The sequence below is a fragment of the Corticium candelabrum genome, chromosome 1, assembly GCF_963422355.1.
Source record: "Corticium candelabrum chromosome 1, ooCorCand1.1, whole genome shotgun sequence".
Taxonomy (NCBI): Eukaryota; Metazoa; Porifera; class Homoscleromorpha; order Homosclerophorida; family Plakinidae; genus Corticium; species Corticium candelabrum.
In genome coordinates this window covers 11,110,238-11,128,084 of record NC_085085.1, presented here as the reverse complement: position 1 = coordinate 11,128,084, position 17,847 = coordinate 11,110,238, and the positions used below count along the sequence as shown (strand labels likewise).

General features: G+C 41.2%; 5 protein-coding genes across 6 annotated transcripts in view; 4 read left to right on the top strand and 1 right to left on the bottom strand.

The window, feature by feature from the left end:
* The window catches only part of LOC134188190 (CUE domain-containing protein 1-like), a 7,932-nt gene extending 1,507 nt beyond the window's left edge, over positions 1–6,425 (top strand). Inside the window, exons 5-9 of the mRNA XM_062656396.1 lie at positions 2–71; positions 1,812–1,872; positions 1,939–2,000; positions 2,062–2,129; positions 6,081–6,425. Coding sequence (XP_062512380.1) covers positions 2–71; positions 1,812–1,872; positions 1,939–2,000; positions 2,062–2,129; positions 6,081–6,227 — 408 coding nt within the window. The 3' untranslated portion in view covers positions 6,228–6,425. The remainder of the gene's footprint in view (position 1; positions 72–1,811; positions 1,873–1,938; positions 2,001–2,061; positions 2,130–6,080) is intronic.
* On the top strand, positions 4,972–6,068 carry LOC134188202 (uncharacterized). Its single transcript, XM_062656406.1, has one exon. It carries the CDS (start codon positions 5,042–5,044, stop codon positions 5,447–5,449), a length of 408 nt encoding a protein of 135 aa, XP_062512390.1. The 5' UTR covers positions 4,972–5,041; the 3' UTR covers positions 5,450–6,068.
* LOC134188213 (intraflagellar transport protein 20 homolog) lies at positions 6,293–7,465 on the bottom strand. Its single transcript, XM_062656413.1, has 4 exons — positions 7,322–7,465; positions 7,176–7,261; positions 6,541–6,644; positions 6,293–6,477 (listed from the first exon to the last, which is right to left on the bottom strand). The coding sequence occupies exons 1-4, from the start codon at positions 7,437–7,439 to the stop codon at positions 6,396–6,398; spliced, it is 390 nt and encodes a 129-aa protein (XP_062512397.1). The 5' UTR covers positions 7,440–7,465; the 3' UTR covers positions 6,293–6,395.
* A 225-nt stretch (positions 7,466–7,690) lies between these two features.
* Positions 7,691–11,418, top strand: LOC134180532 (NAD-dependent protein deacetylase Sirt6-like). Of its 2 annotated transcripts, none has more exons than XM_062647717.1 (14): positions 7,691–7,931; positions 7,994–8,021; positions 8,099–8,196; positions 8,934–9,006; positions 9,075–9,188; positions 9,310–9,387; positions 9,471–9,568; positions 9,647–9,722; positions 10,140–10,230; positions 10,423–10,471; positions 10,842–10,895; positions 10,965–11,069; positions 11,129–11,198; positions 11,258–11,418. In XM_062647717.1, exons 1-14 carry the CDS (start codon positions 7,806–7,808, stop codon positions 11,362–11,364), a joined length of 1,167 nt encoding a protein of 388 aa, XP_062503701.1. In that variant the 5' UTR covers positions 7,691–7,805; the 3' UTR covers positions 11,365–11,418. The 2 variants fall into 2 exon arrangements, with proteins under 2 accessions (XP_062503701.1, XP_062503694.1); XM_062647710.1 differs by having other exon boundaries at positions 8,099–8,259.
* A 2,045-nt stretch (positions 11,419–13,463) lies between these two features.
* LOC134191378 (uncharacterized) lies at positions 13,464–15,707 on the top strand. Its single transcript, XM_062659995.1, has one exon. The coding sequence runs from the start codon at positions 13,940–13,942 to the stop codon at positions 14,603–14,605; it is 666 nt and encodes a 221-aa protein (XP_062515979.1). The 5' UTR covers positions 13,464–13,939; the 3' UTR covers positions 14,606–15,707.
* Positions 15,708–17,847: the final 2,140 nt, after the last annotated feature.

Below are 17,847 nucleotides of genomic sequence, written 5' to 3'. Positions count from 1 at the left end.
CCCTCCACCTGCAAGTGTAGGGTCCGATGATGACAGAGCATTTAAAGAGAAACTTCGACATATGAGCAAATGTGCGTCTATGATACAGTAATAACCTAATAAGTCAGCATGATTAAATTAATTGATGTGGCATCGCTGTTACATGTTCCTCGAATCCAAATGTTTTTTTCTGAGAATTCTCTTGAGATGACGGAATGACAGTGCCAGGGTTAATGGGTAGTCTCTCTCTTTTTCGAACATGATGGATACCTTTCTGGCTTAGGGGTGACTATAACAGTTGATAGATATGGATGGCTCTTGTTATTGAATATCCAAGCACCGTGGAAGAAACAAATGATATGGCAAAATCAAAATCTCTCCAAATTTTTGAAGTAATGTTAATTAAGGGGCATCAGCATCATAGTTGATTCTCTGATCTATAGTTATATTTTAGTATTTATGTATTTACTATTTAGTATGTAGTATTTAGTATGTAGTATTTAGTATGTAGTATGTAGTATTTAGTATTTTATTATTATTTAGTATGTAGTATGTAGTATTTAGTATTTTATTATTATTTAGTATGTAGTATGTAGTATTTAGTATTTTATTATTATTTAGTATGTAGTATTTAGTATTTTATTATTATTTAGTATGTAGTATTTAGTATTTTATTATTATTTAGTATGTAGTATGTAGTATTTAGTATTTTTTATTATTTAGTATGTGTCATTATGCCCCTCTATAATGGGCAAGTGGGGTCTTTACCCCCATCTGGGCGCCCACCAACCCGGCAGGTGAGCCCAGCGGGGTACATGTTTCCGTGTAGTCCATACGGCGATTAATGACTAGCCAATTCGAGTGTAGTATTTAGTATTTTATTATTATTATTATTATTATTATTATTATTATTTAGTATGTAGTATTTAGTATTTTATTATTATTATTAGTAGTAGTAGTAGTAGTAGTAGTATTATTTAGTATTTAGTATTTTATTATTATTTAGTATTTAGTATTTATGTATTTATTATTTATTATTTTTTATTATTTACTATTTAGTATGTAGTATTTAAAATTTGGTGTCAGTTAAGCATCAGGGTAGGGTTCATTTACCTTCATCACAGAGGTTATACTTTACCTTCGGTTTGTTTCTTTGTTTGTTAGCAGCATAACTGCAAACTGTATGAATGGATTTTATGAAATTATAACAGTGGTGGGTCACTCCCCAACTTAGAAGTGATTTAATTAATTTTGGAGGTGGTCTGAAGTAGTATCCTGACACAGTATATTTTAACACTGTTTATTATTATTTGATGGAGCCAGTTCTTAACTTGCAAGGTTTCATCAAAGAATATGTGACCTCAACATGTTGTTGCTACGTAACAACAACAACAAAGAAGGAAGTGCACAGCAGCACTACAACATTATGTCATACCTCACCCTGTTGAACAAAAACGAAGAAGTGAGAAGATCGAGGCGCATCTGATGTATCCCCAGATCACCATCTGGTCTATTTGTTGTACACAAACTTGTTTGCTATGATGATAGGATCTGACACAATTATGTACTGTGGGAATGCAATAATAACACAATTAGTGCTGATAGTTAAGCATGTTAGTGCTCTAATTTATTTTGACGTTGTTTATTATTATTGTGGCAGAGAGGTATGCACTCAGTTTCTCCGACTGCTCTTGTTCTAAATGCTACATTGCATGCTGCAACTGCAATAGGGACACACATACATGTGACAGTATGTAGAGTAATCTAAAGGAACTATGTAGTTACTGGTGGGTTATTCTATTTGTCAATTGTTTGTGCTTGTCCTTTTACAGCAACAAGGAAAAAGCTCCATCAACTGGCTCGACTTTTCTCAAGGAAAAAGAGGAGACAAAAGTAAAAGCAATTTAATACATTTTATGGCGTTTGTCTGTTGTCGTTTGAATTATGGTTTGGCTCTAGCTTGTCTATAACTGATGCCTCATCACAAGCCAATCTGCTTGGTCCGGATGAATCAAGATCGGGTATGGTAGGACGTTTGGAAAATTGACCTTTTCTTTGTCATTGATGAAGATGTTACTGCAGAATTGACTGCCGATGCAATTGCTGAAGAATTGGATTCACCCGATGAAATCCAGTTTCAACGATCTCATGTAAGAGCAAGTCGGTAATGTTTAGGCAGTTGTAACCTTCTGACATGTGAAAATGTCAGTAAACTAATAAATTTCTCTGTGTCTCGGTCTGTGTTTAGTGTTGGTCTGAATCAACCATTTGCAGTAGTTAGCAGTAATGGGTAGCGTAATGGATGGAGGGTCAGGGTTTCTGAGCTGCGTATTTACATTCTCTCATGCCTGCTGCTGGATGCTGATCTCATTAGCATTACACAGTATGTTGTTTAGTCAAAACTTCTTATATTTTATCTAAAACAAATAATCTAGAGACATCCAACTGTGGAATAATCACCAAGTAGGGATAGAGAGTGTGTGTTCTTCTTTTGTGAGTTTATGTAAACAGGGATGAGTAGATGCAGTGGTTTTGCTGGAGGATCGCCAAATAGCCAAATGCTACAAATAGAAGTCACTGATAAAATGGTAATGCCTCCTCGCCAATTTGGCTAGCTGTTACAGTGTACGCCTTCCTCTGGATCAGATCTTGCAAGCACAGTCGCTACAGCTTGCTAAGAATAGCAATTAGCGCAATGCATTGGAGCCTCCAAGACTAGAAGGCCGATCTATTGTGCATGCTCTGTTTATGCCCTGCACATGCTCTGTTTATGCCCTGCACATGCTCTGTTTATGCCCTGCACATAGCAGGCACTCTTTGCATACGACTTGCATATGGTTTCCATAAGCGTCAAAATAGAAATAATCCCAGTGAAGATGACAGTCGTGGTTCTGAAGACGACTGCCGAAGTAAAACGGAAGCAGACCGATAGTAGAAACCATGAGGATGATGACGACGACAATGACTTTAATGATGCTGAGCATAGAATAGAAGAGCCAAAACTTCAAGAATTAGATTTTGACGAAGCTTTTAAATTTTGGAATAAAAAGCTAAGAAGGATGGCACTGAACGTTTGAAGTCTGGTTTGTAGACTTCATCTTTCCAAGGTCACATTCCTTTGAGCATGACATGTCAGATTAGTACTGCCATTTTGTTGTGACAATTGATAAATGCCGCCTGTCTGTCCAACCAGGTTAATTAAACTTGAATCAGTCGTAGTTGTTGTCTATTAGATTGTTAGTTGTTTGACGTTTGGGCAATTTTTTTTCTTGGCTCTGAAATAAAGTGGTTGGCTACAAATGAACAAACTCCCGTAGCCAAGTGGCTCCTAATCAAAAGTTTTCAGCGAAAGCACTGGCAGATGTATTTATAATGTTATTGCAAATTGACGGTGGCAAAAGAAGAGGAATTTTACTGCCATGTACATTACGTGCCCTGTATGTTGACTCTACTGTAATTTGCTTCGAGATCATTTGGTCGAGTTTGGTGAGGTTTGTCACAGGTCATGATCCACTTGTACAGTCTGTATCGTCTATAGCATGGGTCTTTGAATGTCGAGTTTCTATTATTATATGCGGTAATTACTATAGACAATCACGAGTCGTACGACTCCTTGGTCGAAAGTCGTACAACTCTTACATTGCAAGTCGACTCTTACCATACGACGTGTTGCACAATTTAGCGCAATGGGCAAGGCACTTGCTTGTCACACTTTAATCTAGTGCATGCGGGCAAGGCACATGCTTGTCACACTTGTTTGTTACAGTTCGCAAGTGCTCTCTGGAATCTCATCGTTGCAGTAGAGGTTTCTTCTTGCTCGCTAGTTCTTGCTGGTTGAATCCTGTTGGTACGCTGCTCTTGTCGTCAAAATGGCCCAGAACTGAGTCAGTCTGACTGTTGAGAAAAGCCTGAAGTGCTTGAATATGCTGAGAAAAACCCGAAAGCCAGCCAAGGAGACATTGCTCGTCATTTCTCCATCTCCCAACCCACAGTGTCGACCATTCTGTGCAAGAAATATTCCTTGCTGGCACTAGCTTCCAAGGGATCAAGGAGTGTAAAGAGAAACCGGTCCACACGCTGCAATGTTCTGGAGAAGGGCATGGAAGCATATTACGCCGCCTGCAAGGAGAAATCCCTGAGCTCCATCAGTTACGATTTGCTTATCACAAAGGGTAAAGCCATTGCTGAAGAACTGCAACAAGCTGGTCTTGCTGATGCCAAAGATGTTCCATTGAGTGACGCTGATTGGAAGAGTTACGTTCAGCGGTTCTTGAAGAAACGGAGCATAACTTCCAAATGTCATCATGGAGAGTCTGCTGATGCAGACACCGCTGCTGCGTGGAATTTCTTTGAGGGTGTCTGGCCAGAGAGTTTTAGTAGCATGAGTAACGATCCCTCTTGCATGTTCAACATGGACGAGACGGGTCTGTTTTGGAAAGCTCTTCCTCGTAGAACGCTTGTGCGGGTGAGTGAGAACGTCAAGGGCAGCAAGGTGCAGAAGGATAGGATCACGTTTGCAATGGCAACATGCATGGATGGGACCAGGCTGCCTCTACATGGCATTGGAACCGCTACGATGCCTTGTGCTGTGGCAGGTGCTCACACCACTCCAGCTAACGCTTTTGGTGGTCGCTGGACAAGCAACAACAAAGGGTGGATGACAGAGACTGTCTTCTGCGATTGGCTGCTTGAGTTCAATCGGCTGTTTCGCCGCAAAGACAAGAAAGTTCTTTTGTTGGTAGACAACTGTCCAGCACACAAGTATGAAGCAATTCAAGACAGCCTTGATTATGTCAATGTTGTGTTTCTCCCTCCCAACACAACCAGCATTATTCAGCCATGTGATGCTGCATTATTAACGCATTCAAGCTGAACTACCGCTGCCTGATGCTGAGGAAGTTGGCAGGCTAGTTGATAATTCCACCATTGAAAAGCTGGACACCAAGGCCCTGAAGGAGAACATGAACATGCTCCACTGCCTCCAGTATGCAAAAGATGCTGGCAGCCTGTGACAGAGACCACTGTTCAGAATTGCTGGAGGAAGGCTGGGTTCTCTGCTGAGATGCAAGCCACTGAGGACAACACTGTCCCTGAAGTCCAGTCTGAGCTTGCCCAGGAGATTCAAGAGCTTTCAGAACTTGACAAGGATGCACCCGTCTACATGCAGCCATCTGAAAACACAGAGCAAATTGTGCAGGTGATTGCCGAGGAGTTGACCAGCAATGAAGCTGAAGCTGAAGCTGAATCTGAGGATGATGATGACGAGGGCGGTGCCAGTCCCACTGCAGCTGTCCAACCATCCACATTGGAATTGTTCCAGGCTTTGGATGCATTGCGTTGTGGTCTGTATGCTGGAAAAACTGACGATCGCCTTCACCACCATGTTGCGGAGATTGAGAACTTCCTCCTGTCTAAGAAGGCTTCGAGAGCACAGCAAACACCGCTCACTCAATTCTTCTCAAATCAGTAATGTTTGACTGAAGAAAATGTACATACACGTACAGTACATGTATTGTATTGCTCTTTTCATTGAAAGAAGCAAGTGTGCAGAATGTGACTCCACTATTACTGTATCGGATACTATAGGTACTGGAAAAGGTCCTTTTGCATAGAAAAATCCACCATTATAAGCAGTATATTACAATAACTGATAATTATTGTATATAATAATAATATGTATTGAGTGAGTAATGTTTTGATTATGAATATTGAACATCCTATTCCAATATCCGATGTACTACCTTGTCCGGTCACCTTATAGACGATACAGACTGTACCTTTAGGATTGGCCGTGACATCAGGAGCTTTTATGTGATGATGTCTATGCTTGTAGTGAATAGCTCAAACTGGATACAGCTACGCGTGGCGTTTCATATACGGTCACACTCTGTAAAGAGTGGAGGATGCCCGTATAGTAGATATGATTGCATCACTGGTCCCTCGTTGGATTATTCTCTTAGAACTATGAATTAAGAAACTTTTAACTCCTTGATTAAATAATCTTCAAGCATCGTGCTGATTTTAAGTTTAAGAACCAGGCAAAATATAATTTTTGAACATGAAGCATGGAGGTAATTGTTGTTTGGAATATGTTCTTGTAGCTTCGCTTTCAAATTTCGAATGATGGAGAACCTCAAAGATCTGATGACGACGATGATCCGATTTGTTTCTACTCAGAAGACTACAACATGGCCTTGGAGCCAAGCGAAGAGACAGCCGATGCTGAGAATGAAGAGATGAATGTGTAGTTTATTGTGTAGTTAACCGTTTATCTTCCTCATAACTTAATTGAGACTAATGATTTTCTGCATGTGATGACACGGAGATACCTGACTTCAATGTTTGGTTCAAGTATTTTACTACACATTTTACATATGTATGGGTAGCTATAGGAATGGTGTCTGTTAATCATTTGATTAACTCTGTAGCATAAACTGTTCGATGAATTCTTTCTGTTCTGCTTCGCATTTCAGCAACGACTCGTACTCTATTCGATATCTATCACACGTTTCATTCCTGTGACTAACAACAGACACTTGGACATGCATTAGGGTTACCCACCTCTCCAGTTGTAATTTCTTTTCTGTTATGAGAGCCTGAAGTTGCTGTTGATCAGATTGTCTTTGCTTTTCTATGGATTTGAGAAGATTTCGAGAGCCAATAGCCTAACGATCAATATACATGTCAATGGCTACAAAATCACTATTTCACTTATTACATGCATTTGTATATACAACAGTGATTTTGCTGGTTGTACTATTTTTTTTATAAAACTCTGAAGCTTGTGGCAGAGTGTGTCGGACCGTTACACGGTGCTAATCTGTCAAGCAATGTTTCAAGCTCTAGTTAGCACACAGCAGTAAGAAAACAGAAACCGGTTCTCTTACAAAATATAAATATTTATACATTGTGGCTTGTTTCAAGACTTGTAAGTTAATGGTGTTGTGGGCAGATGTAAACACATTGGAAATTTGCAGTTACAATGTACTTGTGTTCTGCAAACATCCAATGTTGTTCAAAAAGAAACAAACAATTTATTAATAAAGAATTACATTTAAACTTAAATTTGTTAATTAAAATTCAGTTCACTCACTGTTATTGTGTGGCACTAAGACTGCATTATGTATTAATTAAAATATAAATTTTATTTATTTATTTTATTTATTTTATTTATTCACAAATGATGTCATTCTTACCTTCAATTTCTCAGCTTCCACGGCATTCGACAGTTTGTCCACAGTTCCAATAAAACCTCCAGCAAGATTCTGAAACGTTCCCATTTCTAAATCGCAACAGCAAAGTTGTCGTCAAGTTTATGACGTTGCTATAGAAACCGTCTCACTGTCGACGAACTCCTTGCACTCGTCCTTCATTTCCTGAGTTCTCGCGCTCAAATCACCGGACATCAAACGTACCTTCGACAATTCGTCGAAATGCAAATCACCTTGCCGATCCGCCATATCACAGCAGTCAGCAAGCTGTCGTTCTAACGTGCGTTCCGTTTAGTCAACGCGCGTTAGAGTATTTTGTCTACATGACCTGTACAGTACGAATGTACACTTACTGTGTAAAAGGTGGCAGAAATTGGAAAGAGATCATCAAAATTTTGAAAAGAAACTAAGAAATGATACAAGCCAGTGTACCGTGCACTGTGTACTAAAATTATCTAGTGCCTTCTACTCAAATAAAAGCACGCAAATAGGTGGGCGTGGTTAGACTCTTCCCTACTGACAGCAAATTATTACTCAGCGGTTTTTTCGCGCTAGTAGTACAACTAAAGCGCTGACTACACGAGACTTAGAGCACACAGGCAGTTGCTGTCACCGATGGCTCACACGGCCAGGACTGAAGACGATAAAGTCGAATTTTTCGATTCGCCCGATGCTCTAGACGAGAAGATTACGACGCTAGCTCAGTGGATCAAACAAGCATCTCATTTCATTGCGTTTACGGTACCAAAACAAGAACGGAGTGTCGTACGCGCGTGTCTTCGCTAAGCGCTTTTGTATTGCAGGGTGCGGGCATCAGCACGGCAGCTGGAAGTGAGTCTGGTGGTGTGGCATCTCTGCCCTACTCTGCGTTGTTGATGTATTTCTGTTTCGTTTTTCATTTGGTATAGTACCAGATTTTCGAAGCGGGATGAACACGGTCCTAGAGACGGGACCAGGAGCTTGGGAGCTTCGCGCGAAGGGCGAAACACGCTCGAAGAAGAGGAAGGTTGTCAGCACTGTAAAAGCGATACCCACGCCTACACACATGATGATGTTGCAATTGTGCCAGGTTAGTTTTCGTTTTCAAATTATGTTCTCGTATGTCGGACGCTACCAGGCGCGGCCAGTTTGGGAATACAAGGCTTATAGTTGTACATGCATGCGCGATTAGTTTCGTAAAGTATTTTTGTATACCCACTGGTACTAAGTAACAGGGGCTACATGTTTCTAATTGTTATGTGTGCACTTTGGTTACTGATTACTTCAAAGGTATGGCAAATTATTGACTTTATTTAGTCTTGTAGCCAGGTCCTTCTCTTTCATCTTTTCACTGGAAGACATGAAAGGGTGAGGGTGTAGGTACGTGAAAGTATCGTTTGACTACACCGTTTTAGATCAGACTTGTAATTTATTTGTTGGTAAGTCACTTTTAGATAATCTTTATTTCAAATTACATCACATTACAAAAAAATGTTATGCTACCTTGTACATCCAATTTATACTAATTTATTTCAAATTCAGACTTTTGTCAAATCAAATTGGTCGTTGCCTTAAATCAAGTTTGGTCATTGAATGTAGTCACATCAATTTTGTCCAATTGTACAAGTTGACAACTTTATTCGACTTTTGTCAGTTCCGTGCACACAATGCCTGTGCCCTCTGATGCTAATTGAAATCTAAAGTGCACATATTGCAGTTATTTATCACAGAAGTAGCATTTAGCAATTTTTATTTGTTGCACAGAATGGTTCTCTAAAGGCTGTCATTAGTCAGAATACAGACGGTTTGCATCGTCGAAGTGGACTTGGCAAACAAGGTTAGCATTTTGAATCAACCTAGAACATAACTTGCATGGTCATTGCATTGGCTGTTTAATTTGACTAGAATTGTATGAATTACATGGAAATTCAAATCTGGAGGTGTGTAAATCTTGTCGTCGTGAATATCTGAGGGATTTCAGGACACGTTCGGCAGCAAAAGTGCACAACCATCTAACAGGTACAGAAATGTCACATACAAATGAATGGGCTGTAGATGCATATTTCTTACTTATTTTTGCAATACGTTTGTGGTTAGTGGATTTTCAATGTTATGGTAACTTATTTTAGTAATATGACAGGTAGGAAGTGCGATGATCCTCATTGCAGAGGAAAATTGAGAGATACAATTATTAATTTTGGTGAAGACTTACCAGAAGGTATTTCTCTATAATTCGATTTATTGTTTGTTGTTCATACACAACTTTAATATTAATTAATTATGTCTACTGCTTGACTCTAGATGTGCTTGAAGCAAGTTTGAAACATGCTAAAGTAGCAGACTTGTGCCTAGCAATGGGATCCAGTCTAACTGTTACACCAGCTGCAGACATTCCTAAGGTGTAACTGTTGGATGCTGATTGCACCTAATTGAAGCTGAAGACATGCTTGTGGAATTGCTTTTTGTGTCTTGCTTAGATTGTGGGAAAGAAACGTATTGAAACTGGTGGTCTGGTTGTAGTCAACTTGCAAAAAACTCCACTGGACCATTTAGTATGTATCTACTTGTGTATTATCACACATTACTAGTATTTTTAGTATCTTTGAATGGGAAACTACAGTATACTACACTACACATAAACACATAGTTTTAAACAGGATTGTTTACATTACAAATTGCTAGTTTCTCTAAACAATTTGTGAGGTATATTGCCAATAACAATTAAATAGTTACTGATGTAAGTATGTTGCTACTTTGCTGATTAATTGGACGTCGGCTGTTCTTCGACATTCTTTTACTAATAAAGACGTTGGTGTTCAAACTTTTCTTTTTCTTAAGAACCAAGGATAGAATAGACTATCTGTTTATAAATTTAACTTAATGTTTATGATGGTGAAGTTTCATTCGCTGATGTATTTATGTTCTTAATTAATGACTACGTTTGTTTCATTGATTGTTTGCTGTTTTGGGCTTCAATGAGAATTCATGCAAAGTGTGAAGATGTGTCAAGATTATTAATGGATAAGCTGGGAGTGCCAATACCAGAATTTAGATTGCGGAGGTATGTTTTGAATGAATTGTATACATGTGTGTTACACATTCTATAGTAAAATTTTAGTTTCTATTATGAATTAGACAGGGCAGTTGTATTGTGAAAATAAAGCGGACAATGTCACATGCTCTAAAATGGCATTCAATTAAACACAGATGAGATTTACAGTTTTTTATTCAAGCTTTATGCTTTGTTTGTCAGGAAGATACAAATCTCACAGAAGATTGCATCTCACTTACCCAGCTGTGAGGTATGTACTTACACGGCTGTGAGGTAGTGTGCATGAATATCATTCTATGTGTAAGGCACATGTAGTATGTACAGCTACCTAGCTACAACATGCAACCATCTTATGGTATTCTCATATATACCGTAGACGTGCTAATATTACTCAGCTTGCTACTAGACCAATCCACGTGCTGGTAGTCATTTGGGCATAGCACATGGAATTCAGTTTTGATTTTTACTACACATTTTTCTACATCGAAAAAACAACCGTGAAAGGGCCAAATGATCAAACTGGTCCATGCAAACTGATGTGGCATTAGAGTAGGATATATTCTCAGTCTGTGTGCCTAGACAAGGTACTACTAGTAGTAGTTTACATTGCCATTTTGCAGGTCTCTGTTCAAGGGTTGTCGTCTGATGGATTTCCTTTCTCTTTTATTGAGAAAGTTAGCCAGCACGTTTTGTTACTGTTTGTTCTATTGTTAATCCAACTATCCTTATATATTAAATTGTAGGTTGAATTTAGGTTGTCTAGCTTGAAGGAAACGACTGTTTCAAAGGAACCATTCACATTCACTATACCCAACACCAAACAACCTAGAATGTCACTGCAGCTTAAAGTATGGAAGAAATTAATAATGTTTATGTTTGGTATTGGGAAATATTCCTTTTACGGTAGGTTTGCTTCTTTGCCCATTACGGTGAACCTTCTCTAGACTTCAAGTGGGAAGAGAAATCTACCAAGAATGGTCAGACTGAAGCATGAAATTAAAGTGATTTTATAATTCACCATAATTTGTTTTGTCAGTTACTAAGATTTATACATTGGAATTTGATCCATTTACACAGAAGTGGGCAGATCTCGTAGTTGGTGTTGATGATCTAGCAGCAAAGCTAGAGGCAGCTGCTCTCTAGAGACAATATTGACACAATTTTTATGTTGATGCAAACTTGTATGGTTGGCCTTAATTAGCAGTATACTATAGTCTTTCTTAGGTATAAGCACAAGAGATGGAGATGTACTAGTCTTGCATTACTTTTCATTGAAAACTTTCTCTTCGTTTTATACATTTTGTAGCTTGGACAAATTACATTGTGTACTGTATATGTGCTATGTTGACAAACGACAGTCGCTATGTAGGATTTTAGATAAATTTTACAGGTAGCACGTCTAGAAAGAAAATAGCGTGTATATTCCTAATTCTTCGCGACCTTCTAGCACACGTGGTGTTCAGCTGCTGCAGGACTTTGAAGGCTCAGAGCTGTAGAAGCGACGGTGTAAACACAGCTTCAATTACTAGTTCAGCTATGAGCCATTACGAAAAGGGACTTTGTAAGTCACGAGACTTGGCGAGTAGCGTAGGTGTACATACCGTCAAAAACGTGTAGGGCTGGGAAACTGTATTTACTTGATTACAAAATATTACAGCTGCAACTGCAAGAACAGCGAAAAGCATTATCACAATCATACAAATCATCATGAGTGTCTCGAACAGTATCGCATGAACATTCTTGCTGCATTTTCTCCACAACATCGTGACGTCCTTCTTCTGTCAACGCAGACCTAACTTTTCTTGCGAAAGTCGATTTGTTTGAATGATTCTTGTAGCAGGCCCACAACAGTTGGTAGGACATCTCAAGCAAGTCGCGTTCATACCTGTGTTCTACGCAGGTGATGATGCCTTCCTGCAGACCCAAACGACGACAAACATTTTTGCAGTCTCTTCCAAGATCCGCAGCGATCACGAAGATATGGCATTTGCACATGTCGTACACTTGCGCAGACACTGGAGAAGAAGCAGAGACTTGTAGGGGAGAAGAACTCATCGCGGCCGTCTGTAGTGCTCTAGGAGCCAGACTCCGCCTGTTTCGCGGGTTTAATTTATGTATTTATGCAAAACTATATTGTGCAGACGACGTCACACCTACGCATCCAAAAAATGCTGTACCGACCATCATTCTGGGCGTGGCTAGCGAAATATAGGCGTGGTTAATACACGCCCCTCCCCCTCGCGCGAACGTCTGGCCACGCGAGACTAAAGTCCGTTCAAAGAATGGAGAGCCCGTGGGAAATGTGGTTACCAGATAAGGCCTAAAGGGCGGAAACAACAATATTGCTCTCATCTTGGATTGTAATACTAACAATCGATAAATGAGCATTTAGAGCAGTGGTTGCTACCCAGCCCTCACTGCCTACTATCTATCTACTTTAGTACGTCAGGGTCCGTCCTGTTCAACAGTTTTCTGCCATTCGAACTGGCCAGAGAAGGCGTTGAAAATGTGACGGTGGCGAAATGGAAGCAGTATGTCGACCATGTCATCCAGAAAGTAGAAAATATTACAGAACGTCAGATGGCGTGCTCGAACAAGCGGTAGAAAGATTAGTAGGTGAGGAGAACTCTTCAGACAGTGAAGAGATCCTCCTAGGAGACGATGAGAATGACAACAATGATTAATACAATTAGTCTCGTAGGTGTCATTTACTGGCGGTATTCTTTGTCGGTAATGCATGGGAGGGGTCTCTTTCAGGAAGCATGCTGTATCTACTAACCCAGGATCTATAGAGTTAATTTGTCCAGAGATCTGACTCCACCTAGTCACGTGCTTTCGAATGATATGTTTATCAACGGCGTAGGGGGCGTACTTGCCCAGATACGGGAATTTTCCCACGGGCTCTCCATTCTGTGAACGGACTTTAGTCACTCTCGCGACACACACAGGCCAGTAAAGACGCACAAGAAGATAATTATATATATATATATATATATATATATATATATATATATATATTTGTTTACTTCATGCTTTCCAAACATAGACACACCACTAACACTGCTCGTGCATATCGCGGAAGATAAATCAACAGCTGAAACTAGCCGATCACGGGAATTACGGGGTCCCTACTAGGGTGCAAAGTAAATATTGTAGTGTATTCAATAGTGCTATATATGAACATACGGGGTAGACATACGGGTTAGTGCCAGAGCGGCAAATCATGTACAGTCGTAAAGTTGAGTACGTGCCTGAGTACATAATATCTGGCGACGAGAATGGCGGCGAACGCGAGTATAGGTCTCTTGGGTTGAATAGAGCCGTATGACTCAACAACGGATTGGCTAGCATACGAAGAGAGAATGGACCAGTTTTTGTTGGCAACAGGAAACGGAGAAGACAACGCGAAAAAGGTGGCGGTATTTCTAACAGTGATTGGAGCTGAAACGTACACTCGCTGCTTCGCGATTTGGTGCACCCAGAGAAGCCGTCGACACTTACATACGGGGAATGGACTACCAAATTGAGAGAGCACTTCCAACCTAGCCGCATTGTCGTAGCTGAAAGATTTAAGTTTCATGCGCGCAAACAACAGCAAGGAGAGCCAGCCGCACGTTTTCTGGCAGAATTAAGGAGGCTGAGTGAACACTGGGAATTTGGTGGATTCAAGGATGAGGCATTGAGGGACCGTTTTGTCTGTGGGTTACGCAGTGAATCAATGCAAAGGAAATTGTTGGCAGAAGACAACCTACCCCTCAATACAGCATTCAAGAAAGTGCAAGCCATGGAGGTAGCAGAGCTACAAGCCAGCAAACTGCAGCAAGCTGCTGGAGTAAAGGAGGATTGTGAAAGCCCACATCAGCAGTACACCAACTTAAATCACAGGGAAAAATCAAGGAGACCAGAGTCGGAAGAAATACAAAAAGCAGCCAACCGCAAAAGGCAGGGTAATTCATTCAGTCGTAGTGCATGCTGGCGGTGTGGAAAAACACATCACAAACGGAAAGAGTGTCTCAAGTGCCATAAAACTGGTCATATGGCAAAAATGTGTAATTCAAGAATTAGAACCGCTCAGCATGTGTCAGGAGACCAATCGAGTAGTGAAGATGAAGGGGTCGCATACCAACAAACAATATATCGAACTGGTCAATGTGGTGCTAAAATAGAAGCATGGAAAGTGAGGGTCATAGTGAATGATAGAGAAGTGGAAATGGAACTTGATACAGGCGCATCAAACACCATACTGTCTTCGAACACATATTACAAACTGTGGGCAAGTGAGAAGCGTGCCAAGTTACATCACACGACGACTCGTCTGAGAGCATATGGAGGCCATAACATTAAAGTGCTGCGGTCTATTCAAGTGACAGTGGAAACTAACTAAGGCAGGGCAGGAACCCAAGCATGTCTCCATGTTAGTTGAAGGAAGAGGACCTGATTTATTGGGCAGAGATTTGTTGTCCTCTTTACGACTGAATTGGAAGAGAGTTTGCAGAGTGGGGAATCCGTTTGATGAAGTGGTGGCTAGGTATCCAGAAGTTTTCAGTGAAGGATTGGGTATGTATAAAGGGGAGCCAGCAAAAATACATGTAGATGTATCCGTGAAACCACTGTTTTGCAAAGCCTGATCAGTGCCATATGCCTTAAGAGATTTGGTCAACAATCAACTGGACAAAATGGAGTCACAGGGTGTGATCAGCCCAGTTAAGAGTGCGGAGTGGGCTGCACCCTTTGTGTCCGTACTGAAGGACGGGGCACAAGCGTTAGAATTTGTGGTGACTATAAACAAACAGTCAATCGAGCAACAGAAGTGGAACAGTACCCAATTCCAAGGATTGAAGATCTCTTCGCGTCATTGACAGGAGGAGAATCGTTTACCAAGTTGGATTTGTCACAAGCGAACAACCAAATCCCTCTAGACAAAGAATCGAAGAGATTGACAACAATCAACACACCAAAAGGATTGTTTGAGTTCAACAGATTACCGTTTGGGATAGCGTCTTCGGCAGCAATGTTTCAAAGAACCATGGAGGCGCTGCTAAAAGGAATACCTAGAGTTGCAGTATTTCTAGATGATGTGTTGATTACAGGAAAAACAGAAGACAAACACCTACAAAATCTTGAGAAAGTATTGCAACGTTTAAATGAAGCAGGGCTGAAAGTGAAACCACAGAAGTGTGTATTCAATACGAAGTCGGTTGTTTATCTGGGCCATCAGATTGATAGAGAGGGGCTACACCCAACAGAGGAAAGGTTAAAGCGCTGAAGAGAGCACCAAGGCCACGAAATGTCACTGAGTTGAAGAGTTTTCTAGGTCTGAAGACGTATCATGGCAAGTTTATCTGTTATTGACACTGTTGGCTCCTTTACATGAGCTATAGCCTCAAAGTTCCAGACCGTCTCCCAAAAGAAATGGGAGACGGTCTGGATCAACTTCTGATCAAACAGAGTTCGGAAGTGATCCGAGTCAGCCAATCAGCAAGCTGCCGCCACTTTAGTGGCGGCCAATGAACGTAGAGAGTCTGTAATGACATGCACGGCTTCTGGCAAAGGCGTTCCACAAAGACGTGTGAAGAGAGCTCGTAATTGATTGCATGAACGTGCGTCTTTCGTAATGTAAAACTGCACTGGACCGTGCCTTTGAAACAGCGCCCAAGGCTCTCGAAATTGACTCAATGTATCCCGAACAGCGGACTGCTGCAGATTTGCCGCCATCGCAGTTGATTACCACCCACCTTGTTTGAACACACCTCTAGAATGTAGTAATCGATCTCCTATTGTCACATTGGGTGGCATAGCGCTATTATCTAAAAAGGTGTTTTTGACTGTTACCACCTTTCTATTTCACTTAAGTAACTACGCCTACTTCCGAACTCGGTTTGATCAGAAGTTGATCCAGACCGTCTCCCATTTCTTTTGGGAGACGGTCTGGAACTTCAAGGCTACATGAGCTACTGAAGAACAAGCAGAGTTGGAATGGACGACCCGGCCAAGAGAGGGCATTTCAGATAGCAAAGTCAGTGCTGACAACTGCCAATGTACTGGTCCACTTTGACCCAGACAAAGCCATTATAGTCTGTTGTGATGCTTCACCTTATGGAGTCAGTGGGAGCAGTTATGTCTCATGTGGAGAGGGACGGAAGTGAAAGACCTATTGGGTTTGCATCCAAACACTGAGTGCAGCAGAAAAGAATTACGCGCAAATTGACAGAGAAGGACTGGCAATAGTTTTCGCGGTGAAGAAAGTTCACAACTATCTATACGGGAGAGCATTTACGATTGTAACAGATCACAAACCACTGGTCAGCCTGTTCAATGAGAGCAAAGCGGTGCCAACCATGGCCTCTAGCGGAATACAAAGGTGGGCGTTGACTTTGGCGGCGTATCACTACACCATTGTATTTCGGGCTGGTCGTGACAACTGCACTGCAGACGCCATGAGTCGATTACCATTAGAAGACAACAAAAATGCAGAGGAAAACGCATCAGAGACAGTACTGAGATTGACTACTTATCCGGGAAGCCAGTCACAGCAAAAGCCATTCAGCAGTGGACTAGAAGAGATCCCTTACTTAGTCAGATTTGCAGGCATGTCATGGAAGGATGGCCTACTGTCTGTTCCCCATAAGCGTGAACTCGGAAGTGAGTAATGAAGTAGAGGTCACACCAGGTGTGCTCATTGGAGCACTAAGAGCTGCTCCAGTTGGACCATGTTATACCAATTATCTTAAATGGTTTCAGTTGCTGATCCGTTGGTCTTACAAGATAATTGGATAATAGCCATTGCTCCACCCGTTTGTGTTTGATATGCACAAGTGTTATCCTTCCGTTTCGTTTGCAGGAAAGGCTTAGATAATTTGATAAATAGAAATGCCAGACCTAGCGGTTTCTAACGATACCGAGATCATCGCGAAAGTCCACTAAACAGCAGAGATATTGATAATTTTCAAAGTTCACACTTATGGGGAACAGACAGTAAATTGGTTGACCAGAGTTTGTTACCCTATTACAAGCGTCGAAATGCGCTGACAGCTCAAGATGGATGTCTCCTTTGGGGCAACCGAGTGATAGTACCACCATCTGGAAGGGCTTCGGTACAAGAGGAACTGCACGAAGCTCACCCAGGAATTGTCCGGATGAAAACTCTGGCCAGGAACTATTTCTGGTGGCCAGGGATGGATCAAGACCTGGAGCAAACAGTGAAGACGTGTTAGGCTTGCCAACAGCATGCGAAGGCTCCATCTCATGCTCCTCTCCACCCGTAGGAATGGCCCGGTAAGCCGTGGGCTAGAATACACATGGATTACGCACGACCTTTTATGGGGAAGATGTTCCTAGCTGTTGTCGACGCATATTCTAAGTGGATAGATGCGTACGTAGTACAGACGGCTACAACGCAGGTCACTGTGGAGAAACTGCAAGTGTCTTTTGCAGTGCATGGGTTGCCAGGTGGGATGTGGTAGTGTCCGACAATGGCAGCTGCTTTACAAGTAGTGAATTTGCCAAGTTTTGTGCGGCGAGAGGAATTGTTCACATAACATCCTCTCCTTATCACCCTTCAGGAAACGGGTTAGCAGAAAGCTGTGCAAACGCTCAAGCAAGGTCTCAAAAAGATTGACAAATGCA